Genomic DNA, 26,861 nt, shown 5'->3' on the forward strand with positions numbered 1-26,861 from the left:
CCATTGTTCAAAATCTTTCAGAGACTTTCCATTATCCAAGGATAAAGCCCCAAATCTTCATTTATTTTTTGTCATTCTTGCCCAACTTTCTGGAATACTAGAGTTCTTTCACTTACTTAAACATCCCCAGGGTCTTTCTATTCCATTTGGAATTCTTTGTCCTCCTTCCCTAGGCCCCAACCCCCATGGTTTGTTTAACCTATATTTTATCCTTTAAGTTTCAGATTAATTAACACAGAGGAGTTATACTTGACTTCATAAATGAAGTCAAATGTCCTTCATACATTCATATAGCATCCTGTACTCCTTCCAAAATATTTGAAAATTATAATTTTCCAGCTAAACAATACAAACCATGAGACAGACATGAGTTGTGTTGTTGACCATATTTTCTGCTCTGTATGTAAAATATTTACTTAGAGACTCATTGAATTAACAATGTTTTACAGTAGTCTAAGATATTTTGAAACATGATTAATACATTATATAATAATTTCTGTATTAGCAATTAGTGACAATGACTTTTTGGAAATATTTCATTCTAATAATCATTGAAAAATAAGATTTATTGCATATATATATTCTGATATCTGTTGAAAATTGGTAGTGAAAATTATTTTATTTACTGAGACAGAAGGATTGCAAATACAAGATCAGCTTTAGCAACATACAAGGCACTAAGTGACTTAGTGAGACCCTGTATCAAAACAAACAAAAAGGGCTGTGGAGGGCTGGGGATGTTGCACAAGAGATAATGTGCTCACCTGGCATTCGCGAGTCGCTGGTTTCGATCCTCAGCACCGCATAAAATAAAATAAAGATGTTGTGTCCACCAAAAACTGAAAAATAAATATTAAAAAAAAGTGGCTGTGGATGTGATTCAGTGGTTAAGTGCCCTAGGTTCAATCCCAAATACAAAAAAATCAGTTTATTTAACAATGATAAAAAATTTATTGTAATTGAATAGATATATTATAAATGCGAACTATTAACAGTTGCATTTAGGTCATTATGTGCAGCTATAGTTTTTGAAAATATATTCCATATACTTGAATGCAATACTGCATTTAATTTCCTCATTCAGCAATTATTTATGGACTTGCTGACTTTGTGATTGTCAGTTATGTCCTTGGCACTGCCTGGGCACTGGGAAAACAATAATAAGGCAGAAACTCATCAGAGACTGCTGCAAGAGCCTCCTTACCACCTCTCTGCTTCTCCTAGAGCCCCTGTACTCCATTCTTCCCACAACAGAATGATCTCATTAAAATACAAGTTAGAGCATGAGCATGCCTCTGTTCAAGTCCCTTTAATGGCTTACCCACCTCAAGGAAGTTGGCCTGGGGTGGTAGCTTCCAAATAAAAGTCAAAATCCTTACAATTTCTTAAAAGGACCTTTATGATCTGAACCCTCCCTTGCCACAATTGCTTTTTTGATCCCTTTGATCACTCCAGCTACAAAAATGTTGGTCTTCTCATTGTTTTTCAAACAAACCAAACACATTCTTTCCTCAAGGTCTTTCCTCTTCTGTTAGATCACAATGGTTTACTCTCATATCCTTCAAGTCTTTACTTAAAAGTTCAGTTCTCAGTGAGCCTATCCTATTTAAAATCTAAACTACTGCATGCACTAAATTAAATACACAAAGCAAAAATTATTAGATATATATGGAGAATTTGAGAAAATATATCACAGTAGGTGCTTTCAAACCACCACTCATTATTGGACAGATCTCCATGAACAGATCATATCCCTTTCCATGATGTTCTTTTTCTTAGGACTTATCACTATCTAACATAAAATTGATTTTTCTTGGTTATATTCTGTCTCCAATACAACGTAAATTGTATGAAGGTGTGCATTTTTGTTTTGCTCACTGCTGTATTTTTTTTTTTTTTTTTTTTTGGTGCCAGGGATTGAATTCAGGGGGTACTTGACCACTAAGCCACATCCCCAGTCTTGTTTTGTATTTTATTTGTGACAGGGTCTCACTGAGTTGCCTAGAGCCTCACCATTGCTGAGGCTGGCAAGCTGCTGGGATTATAGGTGGGTGTGATGTGCCTCACTGCTCTCTATCTTTAGCACAGTACAGTGTAGCACATAACAACTACTCAATTAAGATTACTGTATTAATAACTTAACATCACTTTATTTATACTCATTTACCTAAATATTTGAAATCCTGTTAGTTTGTACCAGGTGGGTACATATATGTCATTACTGTTCTGATGTAAATTTGGTTAATGTTTTTATCTTATTCTGTCTCTTATTTTCAGATTGTTTCCCCTACATGATGTGTTACAACTTACATTACCTTCAGCAGCCGGCAAATCTGTTGGAGACAAACAGCAAGGTGCAACGATAATAGCAAACAACTTGGACGGCTCACTTGTTAGCCTTATAGGAAGTAAACAACTATTTTTGCAATTAATATTTTAATATATTTTTACACATTTTAAGAAAACAATATGTGCACAAAAATAATGTAAAATTTATATTTGTTTTATGAAATAGATCTTAACTTTGGAGAAAGTCCCATTGACAAGTAAGTTTTTATTTTTAAAAATTACAGCAAATACATATTCCATGAAGTAACTCATAAAAGTAAAAAATCAAAAATCATTTTTATTTTATTTTTATTCTTTTAGATGTTGATGGACCTTTGTTTTATTCATTTGGTTATATTAGGTGCTGAGAATCAAACCCAGTGCTTGACACATGCTAGTGAAGCACTCAAGCCACAAGTCTAGCCCTTTAAAATCATTTTAAAATTAGATATAGTAATTACTTGTTAGAAACAGAGAGAGGAGAGGCTGGGGTCCTAATACACCCTTCAAGGGCATGTCCCCAATGACCTGGCTTTCTTTCACTAAGCTTCATCTCCTAATGGTTCTACACTTCCCTATGACACCTCAGGCTGACAACCTTCAACACACACGCATTTGGGGGCATTTAAAATCCAAACTATAGCAAACAATTTTAAAGTATCAGGTCTTAGTTTTAAGTGTTCAATCCATTTTGAGTTGATTTTTGTATATGGTGTGAAGTAGGGTCTAATTTCATTATTTTCCATGTTGATATCTAGTTTTCCCAACACAATTTATCGAAGATATTATCATTTTTCTATTAGAACTGAAATGAAGTGCTGTCAACGTTCAGAAATGGAAGTTAATGGTGGAATGAACTGGCAGTTGAATACCTCCTCTTGTACATCAACCATCTGGAATTCTATTTCTGCTCCTCTTGTTCCCCACATGGTAATATTTTGGCTATATTATTACTTTTATCTTTTAAATATAAATGTATAACATAGAAATTTGTTTTAAGAAAGAAGGTAGAGCAAGACAGTTTTTCTTTTTAATCAGTTTTAATGTATTGCACCAATGTTGTATACATATTAAACTATTTTATAAACTAAAGAGTGAAAACTCAAATTTTGGACATGTGTAAATCCTAAAATTATTTTCCCAACCCAGAATCTTCCATCATTTTGCTCCATGTTTATTAAGTCTCTGTTAGTTGCAAACAGTGTGCTGAGTGATAAAGATAAAGAATCCAATAGGAACATGACTGTTTTAAAGGAGCTGTGAGTGTAGAGAAATATCATGAAATAAAGGTATTGAATATTATAAGTACTAGTATGGAATACTTTAGAGGGTTTGTTAGTTAATTTCATAAAGGAGGTGAAGATGAGATAAAAGGAGATGAAGTAAATTAAGAATCATCAATTGACAAATTAGAAAATACAAATAATACATATTATGTAATTGCCCTAGGGGAGGGATAGCACATATTCATCAAATGCATTAATATTTCTTCAGCAAAATGCACAGATGATAATGTATGAATATTTGCATGTAGTAGGATAAATAATGACTATAGCCTCATTATAGCTTGGGTAACATTTTGCAACACAAAGGGTTTATCACAAACATTAAGAAATAAACTTGGGCTGGGGATGTGGCTCAAGCGGTAGCGCGCTCGCCTGGCATGCGTGAGGCCCGGGTTCGATCCTCAGCACCACATACAAACAAAGATGCTGTGTCCACCGAAAACTAAAAAAAATAAAAAATAAATATTAAAAAATTCTCTCTCTCTCTCTCTCTCTCTCTCTCTCTCTCTCTCGTAAGTTTAAAGAAAAAGAAATAAACTTGTTTCCCAGAGCTTTTGGGATATTAAAATTGCAGATAATTATTGGGGAAATCATATTTTAGCTTTTCTTGATTGAGAAATACATTTGGCCCCAAGGATTTAAAATAAAGGATTGTGAACCTCAGCTATTTTTTGTTATTTTGCTTTAAAATATTCTTTGTCCAATGATAGAACAAACAACATATTAATTATTGAGTACATAGTGACTTGTTTTTCTAATATCCAGCTGAAATATATGTCTTAGTAATAAGATTTTTGGGAGGGTTTGGGAAGAAGGAATAAGTAATTTTGAAACATAGTGCAGAAAGGTGTGGCTGTGCTGTTGAAATACACTTGAAAATGACTAGAGCAATTTGAGGGAAATGGATGCTTAAGAAAAAAACAACACAGATGATTAATAAGCTAGAGAAGCTATATCAAGGAAGTTTGGGGTCAGAATAAAGAGAATGAGATGTAGAAATAACATAAATTTGGGTCAAATTTTATGTTCATACAGCTGTTCTTTAGAGATCTCTAAACTATTATCTTTTATTCATTTTTGGGTGGTCCAGATTCATTTAAGTGTAGGATTTATTCAAGTGTGAATAAAAACAGAACTCCTGCAGGGCAAGATAAGAGGGGAACTGATAGGGGTTGCCCAGCTCTTTCTATTGGTGACTAATGTCTTCTTTTATTTCTTTTTCTCAGTTTTGCTTAGAGGGTTATCAGTTTTATTGATTTTTTTTCCTCCAAAGAACCAGCTTTTAGTCTCATTGAATTCTCTCCATTTTTTTCTCAATCTCCAATTGTTTTGATTTCTACTTTGTTGTCTTTTTCGTTTTGCTTGATTTTGGTTTCCTGTTTTCAGATTATTGACTTCATACTTTCTTTTTTCTTTCTTTGTAGTCCTGGGGATTGAACCCAGTGTCTTGTGCATGCAAGACAAGCACTCTACTAACTGAGCTGTATTCCTAGCCCGGACTTCATACTTTCTAATAAAAGTGTTTGATGCTATACAATTCACCAATGCTATAAAATTCACTCTAAGCCCTGCTTTAGATGTAAGCTAAATGTTTTATTATATTGTATTTTCATTTTTATTCAATTCAGTATATTTTCTACTTCTTTTGACCCATAGATTATTTAGAGGTGTGTTATATAATTTCTAAATGTTGGAAACTTGCTGTCTTTCTGTTATTGATTTCTAGTTTGATTTCTTTGTGTTCAGATAAATGTTTTGTATATTTCAAATTCTTTTAAATTTACATTTTGATTTATGACACAGTATATCGTATGTCTTTGTGAACATTTTGTGAAGGCTTGAAAGCAAATGTGTTCTGCTATTGTTGGGTGACATGTTCTAGAAATGGCAATTAGAATTTGTTCTAAAACTGCTAATTTTCTGTGTAATTTTTCTGTCTACAGAATTCAGAGACGTATTAAGTCCGCAGATATGCTTCAATATGTAACATTCCCCTTTACTCTGGTAATTTTCCTTGCTCTGAAGTCTACTCTGATGTCAGTATAACAACTTTCTTTTGAGTAGTGTTTGTATGTTTTTCTTCATACATTTACTTTTTTTACATTTTTTTTATAACTTTATTTTTTAATTTATTTTATGTGGTGCTGAGGATCAAACCCAATGCCTCATCCGTGCTAGGCAACTGATCTACCACTGAGCCACAACCCCAGCCCTGATACATTTACTTTTAAGTTGACTATATCATCATACTTGAGTTGAGTCTCTTGTGTTTAGTATAGAGTTGGGATATTTTAAAAATTGATTTTGACAATTTCTGTTTTTTATTTGTTTTGTTTAATCCATTTGCATTTAATTTCATTATTGGTGGACTTGTAGTTAGGTCTGTCTGCCGTTTTGTTGTTTTCTATTTCTTCCTTCTATTTTGTTGTTGCTGTTGTTCCTGTCTCCTCTTTCTTGCTCTCAATGTTCTTTTATATATATATTTGGTACTGGAGATTGAACTCAGGGGCACTCAACCACTGAGCTCTACTTTGTATTTTCTTTAGAGACAGGGTCTCAATGAGTTGCATAGGCCTTGCTTTTTGCTGAAGCTGGCTTTGAACTCACAATGCTCCTGTCTCAGCCTCCTGAACCAATTGGATTACAGGTGTTTGCCACTGCACTCAGCTTATTTTATTTTATTTTTTCTGGTGCTGGGTTTTGAATCCAGGGTCTTGTGCATGTGAGGCAAGCACTCTACCAATAGTGCCATTTTTGTATTTTATTTAGAGATAAGGTCTCATTGAGTTGCTTAGCACCTCGCTTTTGCTGAGGCTGGTTTGAACTCGCCATCCTCCTGCCTCAGCCTCCTGAGTTGCTGGGATTATAGGTGTGTACCATTGTATCCAGCCTCTCTATTTTATTATACTCAGTTTTCATTTATATATTTTGATTTGTACTATATCTCTCTGTATAGTTTTTTTTTTTAGTTGTTACTCTAGAAATTAGAAAATAAATACATTTTTAGTCCATTGAGATCAACATTTTACCATTTCCATTTTGGAATATAGAAACATTAGCACCATATAGGGGTCTTATCTTTCTTTTTTAAAAATATTTATTTTTTACTTATAGGTGGACACAATGTCTTTATTCTATTTTCATGTGGTGCTGAGGATCGAACCCAGGGCCTCACACATGATAGGAGAGCGAAGTACCTCTGAGCCACAACCCCAGCCCATTCTTATCTTTCTTTATGTTACACTTTTTACTATCAACCATCAAACAAGTTCTATAGAAATCAAGAGTGAAAAAATATTCTGTGACATTTACCGAGGTATTCAGCATTTCTATTACTCTTCCTTTATTGCTCATATTCCAAGTTTCTTTCTGTTTTCATTTATCTTCTACCTGAAGAACTTCTGGTGTCAGAAATTTTGGCTATGAATTCTCTTTTTATTTTTCCACTTGAGAATGGCTTTATTTCATCTCTATTCCTTAAGCAAATTCTCACTGGATATAGAATTTTGAATTGTTTTTCCTAGAGCACCTGAAAATGTGCTGTTTTATTCTGGCCTGCAATGGTTTCTCATAAAAACAACAACAACAACAAAAAAAAAACTATGGTCATCTGAATCATTGGCCTCTATTAAATGTCTTTTCCATGCAAAAAGATTTTTGTGGTTCATCATGTGCCAAGTAACTTTGGATGGTATCCCATATATTTTGAGTATTACTTTTTAAGACTCTGTTTTATTAAATTTTATGATTATTTATTTATTTATTGGAGGGGTTGGGGACTGAAATCAGGGACACTCAGCCACTGAGCCAATCCCCAGCCCTATTTTATATTTTATTTAAAGACAGAGTCTCACTGAGTTGCTTAGCACCTCACTTTTGCTGAGGCTGGCTTTGAACTCACAATCCTCCTGCTTCAGTCTTCAGAGCCACTGGGATTAGAGGCATGCACCACCATGCCTGGCTGTTTTGTTAAGTTTTATGAAGAATATTGATTTTTCTATTTTAACTGGTACTTAACCTACATAGGTTTAAGTAGCAAGTATTGACTGCCTCTTTGGCTTCTGGTTCCAGTGTCAGCTCAGTTTCCATATTTTTTGTGCTCTTCTTTGGGACTGTACCATATAATGATCAGCTTGTGATCTGGACATTGGTCTTTTCACTGGTTTAGTGATCACGTCTTTGTTATGCTCAAGATTAGGTCAACTCATGCACAGTTAGGAGAAGTTGTCAATGAACTGAGGAGTTCATTAAACATCTTCCCATTGGTATTTTCCAGTTTTCTAACCAGACTACAACCACTTCTGTGATTGAAACAAGTGAGGTCTTACGTGGTTAAAATGGAGAATTAGAAAAACAAATAGTTTTTATATCCCTGTCCTTATGTAACCACTGCCTGCTTAATGGAAAAGAAAGTTCTTCCCTCTCTGATATTTGGCTCTTTTAAAATATTTGTACTTTTGTATCTCTCTTATTTCAGATGACATAATGTCTTCATGGTTTACCCACATTAGAATATGTGTTAGAATTTCATTCCCTTTTCAAGATTATTTATTTATTTGACAGGTAATTGTACATTTTATGGGGACAATGTGATGTTTTGGTGTGTGTATCCATTATAGAGATATTAAATAAAGGTAATGAATGTATCCACCTCACCTCCTTATGTTTTGTGGTGAAAATGCTTCAAACCTATTCTTTTTGTAACTTAGGAAGAAGGAAGAAGTAATAATTCATGCCACTTGCTGGCAGGCCTTAAACTAGGAGGGATTTTATGTCACGTTGTAGTATAGTGCTTGAAAGTACAGGCTGTAGTGCCAGATTGCCTGAGTGTGAAACTAGGAAGAGCCTACTTAATATCTGTGTGACATTGGGTAAGGTACAGAACATCTGCATGCCTCAGTTTTCTTACCTGTAAAACACATATAAAATAACATCTACTTATAATGTTGTTACAAGGATTAAATAGGGTAAAAGATGTAAAGTACTTGGAATAGTGTCTAGGTCACAGTAACTGCTCAAAAAATATAATATATATGGGATATACATATACACATATATGTATCTATGATAATGGAGATGATGATGATGATAATGATGATGATGACATATGGTAAAGATTTTGTGGCACAGTACTCCAACCCACTAGTGTATAACACATCAACTACTAAATTTAATCCCCTGAACCCTCAGTGAAGGTTATTTTTATTTCAACCAAGAGATTTTATTGGGGGGGGCTACCCAAAGGGAGGAAAATTAGAGGAAGAGAGCAGCAGAAAGGAGAGAAAGAGAGCAGAGGAAGAGAGCATAAAGCAGAGAGGAAGCGGGAGGAGAGCAGAGATCAGGCAAGGTTATAAAAATAAAAATTTTCCTGTGGGACTACTATTGAAATGTTGTTCTGTGGTACATATTATAGTTCTTTTATTAAATAGTAGAAAATATATAGTAACTGAAGCTTTTCTTTAAGGTACTACCTCCAGTGGCCTATCCAGTGACTTTACAGCAAGCATCTACGTATGGAATGGTAAGAAAAAACTCCTATGGGATGTCAATAGTGGTTAAAAGTCATCATGATTTACACTGATATGAAAAATTATATAGATGATTTAAAGTGGTAATCTAGCCACATCCTTTTCATTGGAAAATGAAATGATGTTTTAGTCAGGTTTTTCGCTGCTGTGACTAAAGGACTCGATCAGAACAAGTGTAGGGCAGTTAAAGTTTATTTGGGGGCCCTTCATGGTTTCAGAGGTCTCAGCTATGGACAGCCAGCTGCATTCCCCGGGGCTCAAAGTGAGGTAGGACATCATGGCAGAAGAGAGTGGGAGAGGGAAGCAGCTCACATGGTGATCAGGAAGCAGAGAGAGAGACCCCACTCTCCAGATACAAAATATATACCCCATAGCTATGCCTCTCTGCCCACCTCCTCCAGCCTCACCCTACCACTTCAGTTACCACTCAGTTAATCCCGATCAGGGGATGAATTCACTGGTTGGGTTAAGGTTCTCACAACCCAACCATTTCTCCTCTGAACCTTCTTGCACTGTCTCACACCTGAGCTTTTGGGAGACACCTCTCTTCCAAACCAAAACAAATGGCAACATCGAGAAAAAAAACAGAGCAAAGGCTTTGGGAGAAGACTAATGGGAATAGAGAAAGGAACCCAGGAAATGAGAAGGCACATGAAGAAGTGGAATAGTAAAAGGTAAACTGTTCCAGAATTAATAGATAATCTAAAATACAAATAATAGTATGTGCATAATGCAGATTAAGTATAATTCTTATTTTATTCCAAGCTATTTTTTCTCCCTTTTTGATGAAAGTTTATTGTTTTGTTTGCCATTTTGATATTTGAACTAACTACTACTTTATATTAATCAATTTATAAAAAGTAAATTCACACCTTGAGGCTGAGGGAGGAGGATTGCAAGTTCAAAGCCAGCCTTAGCAATTTAGCAAAGCTGCAAACAACTAAGTAAGATCCTGTCACTAAATAAAATATAAAAAAGGACTGGGGATGTTGCTCAGTGGTTAAGCACTCCTGAGTTCAATCCCTGATACCAATTTAAAAAAGTAAATTTAACAAGGCTGATTTTGTTCTTATTGTATAAACTTCCAGTTGGAGAAATTATTGATATAAGTAGAACATCAAACTTTCCTGATTTCATGCTTTTTTTCTCTTGTCTTAAACAAACCTCTCATTTTTAAAATTCTAATTTCTTATATCTGAGAGCAGAATACATTACAATGCATATTATACATATAGAGCATAATTTTCTGTATCTCTGGTTGTACCTAAAGTATATTCACACCATTCATGTCTTCATACATGTACTTAAGGTAATGATGCCCATCTGATTCCACTGTCTTTCCTACCCCCCCCAAATTTTTGAATATTTATTTTAGTTGTAAATGGACCTTTATCTTATTCATTTATTTATATGTGGTGCTGAGAATTGAACCCACAGCCTCACACATGCTAGGCAAGTGGTCTACCCCTGAGCCACATCCCCAGCCCTCAAGTGAAATTTTTTAAACTTCTCACTTATCCTCCATTCAATGAATGTGTGGGTATTCTTAGAAGATCCAAGTGTAAGACTCTATAAATCTTCATCTTATTTAAATGGCAATCTACCCTATCATGAACATTAATGTTTCTGATTATATTTAATGCATTCATTATCCTTTCCAATATGTTATTCACATGATCAGAGAGCATGCCATCTACAACATTTTCCTTGATAACTTACATGAAGAAGAGACCAATATAGGAGGAAAATGATTACTCCTATATTAATGGGTCTGTGCAACCTCTTTGTTCTTCATTAAATGACCTTCTTTTGTCTTCTGGATGTATTTTAAAACTTGAGCTTATCTGGTCACTGGGAAAGTGATATAAACTAGAGAGATGTCAAAGTAAGAATTGATGAGGCATTAATTCTCAGTCCTGAATGCCTTTAACCTGATGCAGCTGCCCTTCCCTCATTACTTTCATCCCACGAGTCAGTACATTCTTCACATTTACCCTTTAAGTGGACTTGTCAAATCATATACTCATAATGAAGTATATCAAAGATATACATATATCAGTATATATTCAACATATTCTATATATACTTGCACACTTCCCTTCAGTTTCCCATGAAGATTATTGACCTTTAGATGGCAGAATTCTCTGTTTTTAAAAGAAAGGCTGTTGCATTTTTTAAAAATATATTTTAGTTGTAGGTGGACACAATGCTTTTATTTATTTATTTCTATGTGGTGCTGAGAATCGAACCCAGTGCCTCACCCATGCTAGGTGAGCACTCTACCATTAAGCTACAACCCCAGCCTGGCTGTTGCAGTTTTTAAACTTTATCTATCTGTCTATTTATTTTTATGCAGTGCTGAGAATCAAACCCAGGGCCTCACACATGCTAGGCGAGCATTCTACCACTGAGCCACAACCCCAGCTCAGAGTTCTCTTTCTTGTAAAGAATTATTTTTATTTTTGATTTTCCTTCCTTACACTAGCAGCTCCTTCACAGATTTTTTCCCTTTTTCTTTGTATTTGGAATTTAGCATTCTTTTCAGAAGACATTAATGAAATGTAGTATTTATTATAGATGGGTTACTTGTCCTCTTGGTACTATTGTATTAGGAGAGCAATTTAAAAACTAATTATCACTTTTTCTTTTCCATTCAAATTTATAGGTTCCCAGTCCAACAGGATGTCCTTCCCTAGTGGCATCTCAACCCATGATTTATACCCAAGAAGACTTCAAGACCAGCCCTCTTTCTATTCAGTCCCCAGGCCATCAGGTATGTTTGATCTGTTGTTGCCTAGGGCTTTGTTAGAGATGGAAAATCGCTGGAAGAACAACCCAGCGTTAAAATTGAATTTTACAACATATGCATCTTTTGTGTAGTGTTGTTCTGTCATTGGACAAAAACTAATTCTAACATTTTTGGTATCATAAAAAAAAACAGAAGTGTGCAAACCTCTACAAACTTGTGTTGTTAAACCTCAACTCAGTTCTTATGTCTACTCAAAAATCCTTTCATTCATTCACTTATTTATTCATTCGACAAACTTAACTTTGATCAATGCTGGAAGCAAGTAATCCAGCTTGGAAATTTCAGGGACAACTTCTCAGAAAACTGATTATTCAAGTTGAATGAGGAAATAATGCTCCACAAAAACAAAGTAACAAGCAATTAGTGAGAGATGTAAAAAACAACCTGGGAACACAAAGGATAGAGCAATTAATTAAGTAGTAAAAGGTTTCAAGGCAGTAAGTATTGAATGGGGATGAGGATGTAAGTAGTAAATATACAGAGGGCATCAAGCTTGGCATTATAGGCAAGAGAGAATAGATTCAACAAAGAACTAGAAGCAGGTAATGGTAACATGGATGAGTGTACAATGTTCATTGCCTCCAAGTATTGTTTTTTAGAAAACACGGTTTTCCAAAAAGTTAAGTTCTCAGCTGATATGTTAGGCTCCCTCCTGAACATGTATTTTAGGAGGCCTGAAAAGCTTCAGATATTAGACAGTGAGAAAAATGATCAGAGTTTGAAAATATTTCTAATTTATTCATAATCACAAAGAAAAATATATAGAAATGGTCAAAGATTTACATAACTATCTTTCTTTCACTCAGATGCAGTCCATGTAGAGATACCAAAGCAAAAAGATTCAGATTCAGAGGTGAATAAAATGGTGATCTTTCTGCAGGTTGAACTGACTCATCCACATCTTCCAAGTACAATAAACATTCACTTGGATATTCAATATAGTCTTGAGATTCTTCAATTCAGTATTTTGGAGAGCATGCAGTCTATTTTTCTATTTTTAAGAGTCATTTTGAATATTTTTCCTCAGGTGTCCTATATAGTTCCCTATGTAGAATGTCTTGTAGCACAAATTATATTATACAAAAGTTGCAATTTATTTGGATGCTCTAAACAAAGTTATCCTTGAAAATGTATCCTGTAAAACCACCAAAAAACAACATTAATATCTTTAAGTCCACTTCCAAATAACACAAAGAGGTTAGAACACTTTAACTCCAGGCACCCTCCTGACTGACTGACTGTGGTGGTCCATAATATGGTAATCTTGTCCCCTTCTTTAGCTCCTGAAAATTAAAATAATAAGTAATAATATTTATACTAGCGGGTTTTATTTAGATTTAGCCACATACTTACAAATTCTTTTTTCATGTTTTATTTTTATTTTTTATTTTTTTGGTGGTGCTGGGGATTGAACCCATGGCCTTGTGCATGTGAAGCAAGCACTTTACCAACTGAGCTATATCCCCAGCCTTGTTCACATTTCTTTTGGCATTATATTCATTTTTCCCCTTGAAGAACATATTTTAGAAGTTCATTTAGCATAGTTATGTTCATAATAAATTCAGTTTTTGTTTATCTGAAAATATACTTTTATATACTTATTTTTAAAAACTAAACTAAATTGATGTACATATACAAGCTGCTATAAACATTCTTACCTGTGTCTTTTTATAGAAAAACATGGATATATTTCTTGGGTAAATGCTAGGGGTAGAATGGCTGTATTATACAGTAGGTGTTTATCTTAATTTAAATTAAATTTAAATTTAGAGGCTGAGGATGTATCTCACTGGTAAAGTGCTTGCCTAGCATGTGCAAAGCCCTGGTTTCATCCTTATTACTGCAAAAAACAAACAGAACCACTGGCTAGGCATGATGATATGTGCCTGTAATCCAAGCAGCTTGGGGAGACTGAGTCAGGAGGATTGTGAGTTCAAAGCCAGCCTCAGCAACTTAGAGAGGTCCTAAAAATTTAGTGAGACTCTGTCTCTAAATAAAAATTTAAAAGGTCTGAGGTGTGGCTCAGTGGTTCAGTGATCCTGGGTTAAATTCTCTGTATACAAACAAAATCTCTGCATTTAAACCATCCCTCTCTCCAGTTTTTCAGCATTGCCTCCTGTCTTCCACACCAACTTACCTTACCCTTTCCCAGTTTTCTTTTTAAAAATTTATTCTTTTTATATATATATATGACAGTAGAGTGTATTTTGACATATTATATATATATACATGGAGTATAACTGATTCTAATTAGGATCCCATTCTTGTGGTTGTACATAATGTGGAGTTTCACTGTGATGTATTCATATATGAACATAGGGAAGTTATGTCCAATGCATTCTACTGTCTTTCCTACTCCCACCCCCTTCCCTTCATTTATTCTCCTTTGTCTAATCCAATAGACTTCTATTCTTCACTCCCCGTTATTGTGTGTTAGCATCCACATATCAGAGAGAGCATTCAGCCTTTGGTTGTTTGGGACTGGTTTATTTCACTTAGCATGATAGTCTCAAGTTCCACCCATTTACTGGCAAATGCCATAATTTCATTCTTCTTTACAGATGAGTAATATTACATTGTGTATATACACCACATTTTATTTATCCATTTATCTGTTGAAGGGCGCAGGTTGGTTTCACATCTTTGCTGTTGTGAATTGAGCTACTATAACATTGATATGGCTGTGTCACCTTATTATGCTGATTTTAAGTCCTTTTGGTATATACCAAGGAGTGGGATAACTGGGTCAAATGGTGGTTTCATTCCAAGTTTTCTGAGGAATCTCCATGCTGCTTTCCAGATTGGTTGCACCAATTTGAAATCCCACCAGCAATGTATGAATGAACCCTTTTCCCCACATCTTCACTAACATTTATTGTTATTTGTGTTCTTTATAATTGCCATTCTGACTAGAGTGTGATGGAATCTCAGTGTAATTTTAATATGCATTTCTCTAATTTCCAGAGATGTTCTTCTGTGAAGAGCCTGTTCAGTTCCATTGATTGGGTTATCTGTTTTTTTTTTTTTTTTTTTTTTTGTGTGTGTGTGTGTGTGTATTAAGTGTTTTGAGTTCTTTGTGTATCCTGGAGATTAATGCTCTATCTGAGGTACAGGTGGTAGAAGATTTTCTCCCATTCTGTAGGCTCTCTCTCATGTTCTTGATTGTTTCCTTTGCTGTGAAGAAGCTTTTTAGTTTGATACCATCCATTTATTGATTCTTGATTTTACTTCTTGCACTTTAGGGGTCTTGATGAGGAAGTTGGTTCCTAAGCCAACATGATGGAGAGTTGGGTCTACTTTTTGTTCTAGCAAGTGCAGGATCTCTATTCTTTTTTTAAATATTTTTAGTTGTTGATGGACTTTTATTTTATTTATTTGTATGTGGTGCTTGAGAACCAAAACCAGTGTCTCACGCATGCTAGGCAAACGCACTACCACTGAGCCACAACCCCCAACCCCTAGGAGGGTCTCTATTCTAATGCCTAAGTCTTTGATCCACACAGAATTGAATTTTGTGCAGGGTGAAAGATGGGTTTGATTTCATTCTTCTACATATGGATTTATAGTTTTCCCTACAGCATTTGTTGAAGAGGCTATCTTTTCTTCAATGTATGTTTATGGTGCCTTTCTCTAGTATGAGATAACTGTATTTATGTGGGTTTGTCTCTGTGTCTTCTGTTCCATTCGTCTTCATGTCTGTTTTTGTGCTAATACCATACTATTTTTGTTACTATGGCTCTGTAGTATAATTTAAGATCTGGTATTGTGATACCTTCTGCATCACTTTTTTTTTTGTTGTTGTTGCTTTGGTCGTGGGGTTGAACTCAGGGGGCATTCAAACAATGAGCCACATCCCAGCCCTATTTTGTATTTTGTTTAGAGACAGGGCTTCACTGAGTTGCTTAGCGCCTCACCATTGCTGAGGCTGGCTTTGAACTCATGATCCTCCTGCCTCAGCCTCCCAAGCTGCTGGGATTACGGGTGTGTGTTACCGCACTGGGCCCATGTATACTTCTATAGCCTTCTGCATCCCAGTCTGTTTCACTTTTCTCCCTAAATATGGTCCTAAGTATTGCTTTGGCTGTTCGGACCTCATATTTTTCCAAATGAATTTATTTCATGATTGCTTTTTCTATTTCTTTGAAGAACATCATTGGAATTTTAATAGGAAACGGATTAAATATGTATTATGCTTTTGGTAGTATGGCCATTTTTTAAACATATGCTTTTTAAAATACCTTTATTAATTAATTTATTTTTATTTTTATGTGGTGCTGAGGATCGAACCCAGGGCTTCACATGTCCTAGGAGAGTGCTCTACCACTGAGCCATGATCCCTGCACAATAGTATGGCCATTTTGACAATATTAATTCTGCCTATCCAAGAACACTCTTCCCCAGTTTTCTAAGAGGTTCCTGAGAGTGCTTGCTTACAAGGCCCCATTCCCCCCACCCTGCTAATTGTGTGTGTGTGTGTGTGTGTGTGTGTGTGTCTGTCCTTGTCTTCCTATACACACACATACACACACACACACACACACACACACATACACACATACACTTCCTTTAACTTGACTGCTTAAAGTCAGACTGTCATCCCCACCTTTCTTATCTTCTCTTCCTGGGCCCTTCACCTGCAACCTCTTCTTGTTCAGGTTTCCTGAGGGTGATCAGAGTACCCCACACTGTTGAAAACTGTTATACTCCCTCCTTTAGCTGGGCTTATTATCCTGGCAAGTTTAGTAGCTCTTTCTCTGTGTTACTTTGTCCCATACCCCTACCTGCTGATATACTCCTCTAGCCTCTAGTTTCATCTCTCCCCAGTTCTCTGGTCTTATTCTGGTTTTCTTTCCTCTTCCCCATCAGTCTTCAGCCCCATCCCCTTTACTTGGCCTTTTAATTCTACCCTTTCCTTGTACATGTTTTGAGTTTATCAGAAGGTCACAAACTAATACACACTGGTCTTACTGCCCTGGCAGCAGCAATAGCTTCATCTCAGTCTAAGTCACTGTTTCCTCCTACATTTCCTTCTTCTAAGACCCTCTCCTCAGTTTTCTAGTTCTACATTTTCTCTTTAGTTTTCTGCCCCTCCCCCAGTCCTTTGTGTCTACATCTATCCTTAATCATGTATCCCAACCCTTCTCCTTTAGTCCTCCACTGTCCCTTTCAATATCTGGTGGCTATGGATGCCTACATGTCCAAGAATGGACACCAAGTTCACCTGTCCCAGACCTCCTGGTCTGGCAGCAGTAATAGAATCAACAATAACTCATCTCTGTTTCACTCAAATCCTTTCATCACGTTTGTTAATTAGTTCTTCTATGAAATTTCCTGGCTTTGCAGTATTTAACAAGGATTTCTTCTCACCTATTAAACATTGACTTAAGTGTCTTCTGCTTATAGTTTGCTGAGATAAATTTTAAAAATTAGGAATGGGTATTAAATATGTTTATCAAATATGTTTTTGGAATCTAACAAGATCATATTTTTATCTTGAATACAAGGCAAGCACTTGCCTTGTATGTATGTGTGTGTGTGTGTGTGTGTGTGTGTGTATGTGTGTGTATAGGAAGACAAGGACAGACACACACACACACACACAGGAGAGTGCTCTACCACTGAGCCAAGCCTATCTTATATATCCCCAGCCTATCTTATATAACAATAAATTATTGCATTCTGGGACAAACTTTAATTAGGTACTTACATTTCTTTTAATGTAGTTCCTGGTTTAATTGATTAGATATCATTAAAATGAGATTTTTAAACACGTAAGTGAGATTGGTTGGGATTGATAAATTTTTTTCTGTAATAATATTTTTTGTAACTACTTAATTTGTACTTCTGTTTTATACTCAATATAAATACATAAGTGAATGACAATTGGCTGAAGGCCTCTCAAACTTTATTTTTGGACACTGAAATTTGAATTTTGTATAATTTTCACGTCTTACAACATTATATTTCTTTTTATTTTTCCCCGACCTTTTAAAAACCATTCTTAGCCCATAGGCCATACATGAACAGACTGTAAGCTGGATTTGGCACACAGGTACACAGGTGAGATAGTTTACCTATCTTGGGGTCTGTATTTTTCTTTTTGAGGACCATCTTCAACTGATTTTAAAATCAGTTTTTTTTTTTTTCGGGGGGGGGGGTACTGTGGAATGAACTCAGGGGCACTCAACCACTGAGCCACATCCCAGCCCTATTTTGTATTTTATTAGAGACAGGGTCTCACTGAGTTGCTTAGCTCCTTGCGGTTGCTTGAGGCTGTCTTTGAACTCACAATCCTCCCGTCTCAGCCTCCCGAGTTGCTTGGATAATAGGCGTGTACCACTATGCTTGGCTTCTTTTTTTTAATGTAGGCACTCAGTGTTATAAAATTTCCTCTTAGTACTACTTTCATACTGATATGTTGTATATCTGTTCTCAGTTGTTTCCAAGAATTAATTTCTTTCTTTTCTTTTTGGTACTGGGGATTGAACTCGGGGGCACTCAACTATTGAGCCACATCCCCAGCCTGATTTTGTATTTTATTTAGAGACAGAGTCTCAATGAGTTGCTTAGCGTCACTGTTGCTTAGGCTGCCTTTCAACTCGTAATCCTCCTGTTTCAGCCTTCTGAGCCCCTGGGATTACAGGTGTGTGCTACTGCGCCAGGCTAAAATCAGCTTTTATATTAATAGTGCTCTATGACCTGGGGAACTTCCTATCATTTTCTGTACTTTGGGTTTTTTTTTTCTTTTTTTCTTGCCAGGGATTGAACCCAGGGGCATTCAACCACTGAGCCACATTCCTAGCACTTTCTATATTTTATTTAGAGCAGGGTTTATGCAGGTTGCTTAGGGCCTTGGTTTTGTTGAGGCCAGCTTTCAACTTGAGATCCTCCTGCCTCAGACTCCTGAGCCAATGGGATTATAGATGTGCACCACCATGCATGACAATTTTCTGTACTTTTTAACAGTTAAAATTGCAAAAGAAGTATCTGCTCACTGAATGTAGTAGAACTAGTCCATAAAGCTGTCTATACTTGGTACCTTTCTATTTTTGCCCTCCAATTAATGAAGTTCTTCTCCTTGTAAGCTTTCAACTTATAAAACTATTAAGCTTTGATTTAAAACCTATTATAGATATGAAGAGGTCAATCCATTGAATATTCTTATTTCTTGATGATACCATGGGTAGTGTAGCTATATGGCTGTGGTGTTGAAAACAGATTGTACTGAGGAAAATTTGACTGATGGAAGTAAGTTCTCTTGTCCAGTTAAGAGCTGATATGGCTTTTGTAGCTAGTGGTGAATGAAAGGAGACTAACTTGCATGGGGTCATTACAAATGCTACATAAAGCTGGAAATGGTCCCCAGGGTCAGGAAGGTTTTCCTTCAGGAACCTAGACCTGAACAGTATGTGGTGTTTACTTGGTGGGTAGTGAGATAAGGAGATAAAATATTTCATACATAGGGAGTGTTCCCAGGCTTGTGTATAGATTAAATTAGATGGAACACTGTAGGTCCTTGGGGCACACTGGGAAAACACCACCAAAATTTTCGCAACGATAACTAAAAATAGGCTCTGAGAGATGTTTCTGGTGCTTTTACTCTTCTGTCATTCTACCCTTCAATTTGAGATAAGTTCAAATGTTTAAAAATGCCCTGTGACAGATTACTATGATTGAAAAAATGGACAATAAGGGCAAGGCTCCTGCCTTGAAGGTCCTTAGTCTTGGAAGGAGATGGACTCCAAACCGTTATTTAATTGCCCCAGTTGCTTCTCTCCAGGATGATCAAGGCATAACTCAGTTCCTCATTTCTAACTATATGCCTCTGCTGTGCTCTGATTCCCTGTTGTTTCTGGCATTGTTCCTGTCTCTAGCTCCTTTCACATCAGGCATCTTCATCTTCCTACTCTTCCTGTACTCTAGTTGTGTCTACTTGGGGGCTGGGTTTTCATATTGCACACAACTTTTGTCATATTAACTATAATCTTTGCTGCTTTAGCTACTTTTTTACCTTAATTTTTCTTAAAAAAACCCCCAAAATATAAAAGAATATATGCATTATCAAATATGTATGGTGCCTCTGTGTATTTAGGGACAGCCTGTAGTTCCACTTCTTAGGCACTTTCAAAGTAATTAATAAATATAATAAAGATTATTATAAATAAAATCATTATTAAACATATCCACATATGAATACATATAAATTTATGGGAAATGATGGGAATTTACAATGTATGGGATAAAAATGACTTGTAGAAAGGATAGGATACCTTGTAACAAACATGACACCTGGTTTATGAGATACATTCAGTGGCAGAATTTGCTAGTGAGCTTAGTCTTCATGTTCACATGAACTAATTAACTAACTCAATTCTTTGAGAATGCAACTTCAAGGAGGCACTGGGAACACAAAGAGAAAGAAAAGTCCTTGTCCCCTCAAAACTTTTGATTAGTTTGGAAAATGATTTAAAAATACAGCAGTTATGTGATTATCATATTATGCAATGTGATGTACTAAATGACATAGGAATATGATTAGGAAGCCCTCTATATAGCTTTGAATGGAAGGTTTTAGAAGGTTATACAGAGAGGACACTTGATTTGGTCCTTGAAATACAAAAGGTCCAAAGATGAGACATTCCAGGCAGATGATACAACATAGGCAAAGGCTTTGGTGGGGAAGGATTTGGTGGGTTCACAGACCCAGGAGAGAGGGATAGAGACAGCGAGGGAGTGTTAGTTCAGTGTGAATGGACTCAGGAAGTTGGCAGGAGAGTGGAGGATCTGATGGAAGATCTAAGTAGTCTGTTCTTGTGGGAAACACATTTTATTAAGGGAATAAATTGTCAAGAATTATGTGTTCTAGAACTGTGAAGAGGTGATAAACTTTAAATGTATCATAAGTGTGGAGCCCTAATTTGACAGGGCTAATGCCTTATAAAAAGAGACAGAATGCCCTCACTATGCTGGATCTTGACCTTGGACCTTTACCTTCCAGAAGTGTGAGAAAATACAGTTCTGTTATTTAAGTCACTTAGTCTGTGGTATTTCATAGTAGTCAGTCTGAGCAAACTAATACATGATGCCATATAATAAAGAGGGAAGGGGCCTAAGTGCTTGTCTGGATGACTGAGAAGACTGGGTGAGATTGGAACACTGAGAAGAAGATGGGCCTAGGGGGAAGGAGGAGACAGGTGGAGCTGAATGTCTGAGGGGAAATGCTTGGCTGGAGGACTGAGAAAATGTGGGGTTGGAGTAATGCATAGAAAGTACCATCTGGATGACTGAGGGAGGGGCTGGAGGCTAAAGTGAAAGTAGTTGGAGGATTTGGGAGAAAGGGCAAGGTTGGAGGATGGGAGAGACTTGAAGTATAGGACTGAGATAATGTAGAATGATTGGAGGATGAGGAGTAGATCTAGATGATCATGACCAAGAAGAGGTTGGGGATGGAGAAGAGGCAGGGTTGGAGGACTGAGAAAATGTGGCATGACTGAGGAGCCTGGGAAGTGAGAGGAACTGGAGGACTGGGGGAAGGAATACGGTTGGAGGACTAAGAAAATGGGGTAGAATTGGAGGACTAAAGAGAGGGTAGTAGGACATGGGGATGTGGGACATACTGAGTTTAAGAAGAGCAAGTTAGTACTGCTGTCAACCTAATTTAAGACTTGTGTGTCAACAGTGGGCCCTCTGAGAATCCTCATTACCTACATAAGAGGACTTACCTCGCATCATTTTTCACCAGTTGTTTGGCCCATCTAGTTATGACTGTCATTTAAGACAAAGTCAGTCCCTTAGGTAGAAGCTCAGGGCCTCATCCCCTGGGAGTTGCCATGGGGTAAAAATTTACCTCTTCCTGTCCTCATAGAGAGGATCATTGTATCATTTCTGACATGTTATTTCCTGGCTGGACCCTCTGGCCTCTCAGCATATAATAGATGTAGCAGCTTTCTAAGCAACTGCAAGCAGAGGGCAATGGTTGCTCATGATTTCCTGCTAGGACCAGGGGCCCTCAGTAACATAAGCTCATGTGGGTATTATCAATGGAGTCATTAAAACTAAGAGCATATGCTTCACAGTCAGCTTGGGGACAGATCTGATTATTTATAAGCTATGGAATCTTAGGCCAGTTATTTTAACATTGTTAAGGCTCAGTTTTCTGTGTTTTAAAATATGCACAATAATAAGGCTTTTGGCAGTATTAAGTGGGTTACATGGAATTACATCTATAAATTACTTGGTTTTGTGCTTGATACCTAGTAAGTCCTCAATACATGTTATCATTTAAAAATTATGTTTTCATGCATTTAAATGTTATATATGCTCTTGAGATTACATCTATTGTACTGTACTTTGTAATGCTGTACTACTGGGTATGTCTTCTCAAATCCATATGACTTGATATCAGCTGTGGTAGTAGTGTTTATCTCACAGAAATAGGCAAATGTTACAAAATAAAGCTTGATTTATGGCTTGTCACTCCAGACTTAAGAAAGTGATAGAGAAACTGTGACTAAATGTAGATTCTATTTTAAAGTAGGTTATGTATGTAGCCATTACATTGTGAAAAACACAAAAAATGAGGCAATTATTTTCTGGTGTTTGAAAACCAGTATCCAGTTCAGCAAAGGAATCACATATCATTGATGAATGATTAAATTGCCAAGACATACATTTTTTCCATATTACTTTTCTTATTACTTAAAATGAAAACATCAAGTTGGGTGCCATGGTGCATTCTTGTAATCCCAGTGATTTAGGGAGGCTGAGGCAGAAGGATCTCAAGTTCAAAGCTAGCCTCAGCAACTTAGTGAGGCCCTAAGCAATTCAAAGAGACCCTGTGTCTAATAAAAAACAAAAAAGGGCTGGGGATGTGGCTCAGTGGTTAAGCATCCCTGGGTTCAATCTCCAGCACCCCCACCCCCAGCCGGAAAAAAATAAAAAGAAGAAAAAGGAAAACATCAACCAACATTCATGTTAAATTTTTTTTTTAATTTTTTTAAGAGAGAGATAACTTTTTAATATTTATATTTTAGTTTTCGGCAGACACAACAACTTTGTTTTTGTATGTGGTGCTGAGGAGTGAACCCGGGCTGCATGCATGCCAGGCAAGTGCGCTACTGCTTGAGCCCCAGCCCCAACATTCATGTTAAACTATAAAACTACACAAGTTTAACAATTGCGACTAGCGGTTGTCCAGGCATATGTTTGGCCAAAAATTAACAAAAACATGTTGTGAGAATTTGGTTGTGTTTTTTAAAAAAATTGTTTACTGAAATATGTGTTTTAAGATTCTTTTTGTTTTGTTTTAAATTGTCCATAGTGAAAAGCTACAATCACTTTAAAAAGTCATTTAAAAACGTTTAAAAATGGTTTTGCTAGGGCTAGAGCTGTAGCTCAGTGGCAGAACACTTACCTAGCATGTGTGAGGCCCTGGGTTTGATCCTCACCACCACATAGAAATAAATAAAAATAATAAATAAATAAAATAATAAAAAAATAAATAAATAAAAATAAGTCATTGTGTTCCTACTACAACTAAATTTTTTTAAATAAAAAAATGCTTTTGTAAAGCATTCCAAAGATTATTTGTAAAAGTCATGATATGCTGAAGGGTTAATGGAGAACAATCATATTTAAATTCAGGTAATAGAACTGAAGTTGGCAGGAAGGGAGGGAGATTTTTTAAAAAATATTTTTTTCAGTTATAGTGGACACAATGTCTTTATTTTACTTTATGTGGTGCTGAGGATTGAACCCAGTGCCTCACACGGCAAGCACTCTACCTCTGAGCCACAACCCCAGCCCCCTGATATTTTTTTTAAAGTGGGAGATAAAAAAGTGACATTTAGAGTTGATAAATTAGTGTACTGTTGGAAAAACTGTTGCCATGTGATGAAAAAAGTATGGAGTCAGAATGAACTTGCATATAACTTTGTAATTAAGAGAAACCTAGAAAGGAAATAATATTCTGCAGTGTAATATAGAAATAATTTTTCTATACCTGTAAGGGAGTAAAACATAAGGTAAGATTTTTGTTCCAAGGTATAGAATAAAACCTGGCTGTAAGACCCAAATAATATATCTCTTACATGAATTATTACAGATTGGATTTAGTGATGGTTTGGAAAAATGTTTTTAAAGTTTGGAGTAAAGACAGTATTAGTAATAACAAATATGAATACAGATATGGTTTAATTAAGTGGAATCAAATTGTGTGTGTGTGATGGAGATGGGAGGGAAAGATGGGAGATTGTTTTATGTAAATGTTTTGCTGTAGAAACATTACCTATTTTTCACTTTTTTCCCCTCGTTTTTGGACGGTGTTGAGATCAGGAATAGTTTTAAAGAATACAGTTCGAATCTATTTTTCCTTGCTGGAATAGAGCATTGTGGTCCTTAAAGCTGTTGGCCAGAGGTTGACAGGTCTTTATCCAAGGCAAATAGCCTGGAAGTCTTTAGAGAAGTAGTTTGGAATTTCAGCTTCATTTAATTTCTACCTGTACGATTTTGGAGATACTGCAAACTCTCTGAGCCTTAGTTCCCTTTATTTACAATAGTAGGATGCCAGTGTCCTGCTTTTTAATATAAAGACAGGTATTTCTACGTATGCCTGTATGCGTGATCATGTATTAATTATCCGTGGAGACAAACTGGTTTACAATGATTGCCTCTGAGAAGGGAGACGGATTTTGCTAAGCAAACATTCCTATGTTTGCGGTAGAAGTTGTGGGAGGGGCTGAAGTCCTGAAAAACAGTTGTGTGAAAGCAAAGTCAGGGACAAACACTGTATTAGATGTCTGAAAAGAGATCAAAGAATACTTATGTGGGCCTGTATGATGCACTAGCTTTTAAAGGGTTGTAGTGGAGGGTAATGTTGGGTAAGTCCTTTAGTCTAGTAGCCTAGATGGAGTTCTTAGGATGTAAACTCTGAAGTTTACTTTTGTAATGTGGCTGGATTCTGTGTAAAAGTGGCTTTAGAGAAAGGTTGGTGCCATCGGTGGGGTATTTATTATCATTAGGCCAATGGCTGTACTCTGAAACAGACACAAAACAAGTCACCTTCAAGGGGCAATAAACTCTTGGGATAGTGGGAGTAGAAAGGCGATATTCATATTGGCGTCTAGGTCCCAGGTTCGCTGGTGTGCAAATAAATATGGGGTCGCTCCATAAGCCATTGTAAAGAGTGTTCCGTGTTTTGGCGTGGTCCGGTAGCCAAGGGTTTTAACCCTGCCCACTCAAATCTCTAGTACGTTTTCCCAGAAGTCCCTATTGGTCCTTCCTGCAGCTTCTGATTTTCTTCTGTGTCGCTTCTACGCTTGTCATTCACTTCTGTGCAACCAATTAGCACGTAGAGGTTGGGCTTAGTCGGCCAAAGGAGAGGCGGTGACTTTTGCGTAGTCACCAATGAGTGCGCAGACTCACGGGGAAGGGAAGGGTCTGTGGGTGCAATCCAGCCAATCACTGATCACGGGTGGCTGGCGCCTCAGCAAGGCAGTTAGCCGAGGGCTTGCTTTCTCAAGATGGCGGCCTCTAAGGATGGTTGTGGCGTCGAAGTGGCTGCAGGGAATGGGCGGCGGCTCCACCTGGGGATTCCTGAGGCTGTATTTGTGGTAAGGGTCGCGCTGTTCCCTGGTATGGTGGCCGGAGGCTGAAGTCTGCTTCTTTTCCAGCCCCTACCCCCGAGCTCGGACTGTTGGGGGAAGGGACTGAACTGAAGGACCAGGAAGGGAGCGATCCTTCGCTTTCCCTGAGGATATCTGAAGCGATTGAGCTCTGTTGCAGGTCGCTCTGAATAAACGCAGCCTGAGAAGGTCCTAAAAGAAAACAGGGCCTGGGGCAGGAGGACTGGGGGGCGACAGCAAGGTCAGAGTGAGGGGGCTTGAGCTGGATGTCTTGAGGGACCGCTCCTTTATTGCCAGGTCCCTTTAGAAAACGCGAGGTAGTGAGTGATCGCACCTCAGCCTAGATGCTGTAAAGACAGATAAATGAACACTTAGAATACAGTGAGTAGGCAGAACAGTTGGTGGTAAGATGTTAATTAAGGAATGGCACCTTGTCAGTTTAAGGAATGCAGAGGTCTCTTGCCTCTGGGAAATGGAAGGAGATGTTGTTAGGGTAACGGTGTAAAATCCTTGTGTCTTGCTAAGGAATCAAGGACTTATCCAGTAGGCAACGAACTATCATTACACAAGGTATGTACATGAAACCATGATATGATCGTATTTACTAAAGAATGAATTATGTGCAGTTGAGAGGAGGTGGGGGACATAATTTGGAGATTTCACGGAACAGGGAGACCAACCCTATGTTTAAACAAAGAGAAGCAAGTAGAAGCTGTCAACCCTGTCGTTCTTACATATCTAGCTATTCTAGAAGCAGCGTTGTAAAACTACTGGAATTATGACAGAAAACCTCTGAATGGCATTCCAGGCCAACATCAACTGTTTTTATTCATTTAGTTGTACTAAGCTACTATGAAAACTTAATGAAATTTTGTCCATCTTTTAATTTGAACCAAAAGATATACTATATTGTCTTCTTTTTGTTAATTATGTCTTATATCTTTCTAAAGATATATTTCTTGTATTTAGAACACGCCTTATTTGCGTTTGATGCTTGAATTCTGTAATTATTTTCCTTAATTTTTAATTATTTCACGTTTTCTTTCCGAGATATGCCACATTTCTTTACATTTATCTCTCAACTGATGGTAGCAAGAAATAAAATTTGCTGATTGCCAGGCACTTTCTCAATGACTTTACAGAATTCTAGGGGATAGTTAGCTATTATAATTCCCATATTGTACATGTTGAAATTGAAAAATAGACCCCTTGAGTATCTTTCTCAAGGTCAGACAGAATGTAAATGAGATATTTACGATTTGAAATCAGCAAATTGTGGGGCTCCAGA

General features: G+C 36.8%; 2 protein-coding genes across 2 annotated transcripts in view; both read left to right on the forward strand.

Moving 5' to 3' along the window:
• Positions 1-12,772, forward strand: part of LOC143638738 (phosphatidylinositol-binding clathrin assembly protein-like) — a 28,006-nt gene extending 15,234 nt beyond the window's left edge. The window contains exons 11-15 of the mRNA XM_077106542.1: positions 2,278-2,408; positions 2,516-2,546; positions 5,558-5,618; positions 11,808-11,915; positions 12,758-12,772. Of these exons, the coding sequence (XP_076962657.1) occupies positions 2,278-2,408; positions 2,516-2,546; positions 5,558-5,618; positions 11,808-11,915; positions 12,758-12,772 (346 nt within the window). The remainder of the gene's footprint in view (positions 1-2,277; positions 2,409-2,515; positions 2,547-5,557; positions 5,619-11,807; positions 11,916-12,757) is intronic.
• Positions 12,773-25,425: 12,653 nt separating this feature from the next.
• Positions 25,426-26,861, forward strand: part of Vbp1 (VHL binding protein 1) — a 34,641-nt gene continuing 33,205 nt past the window's right edge. The window contains exon 1 of the mRNA XM_077106802.1: positions 25,426-25,561. Within this exon, the coding sequence (XP_076962917.1) occupies positions 25,472-25,561 (90 nt within the window). The 5' untranslated portion in view covers positions 25,426-25,471. The remainder of the gene's footprint in view (positions 25,562-26,861) is intronic.

The sequence above is a fragment of the Callospermophilus lateralis genome, chromosome X (genome assembly GCF_048772815.1).
Source record: "Callospermophilus lateralis isolate mCalLat2 chromosome X, mCalLat2.hap1, whole genome shotgun sequence".
NCBI lineage: Eukaryota > Metazoa > Chordata > Mammalia > Rodentia > Sciuridae > Callospermophilus > Callospermophilus lateralis.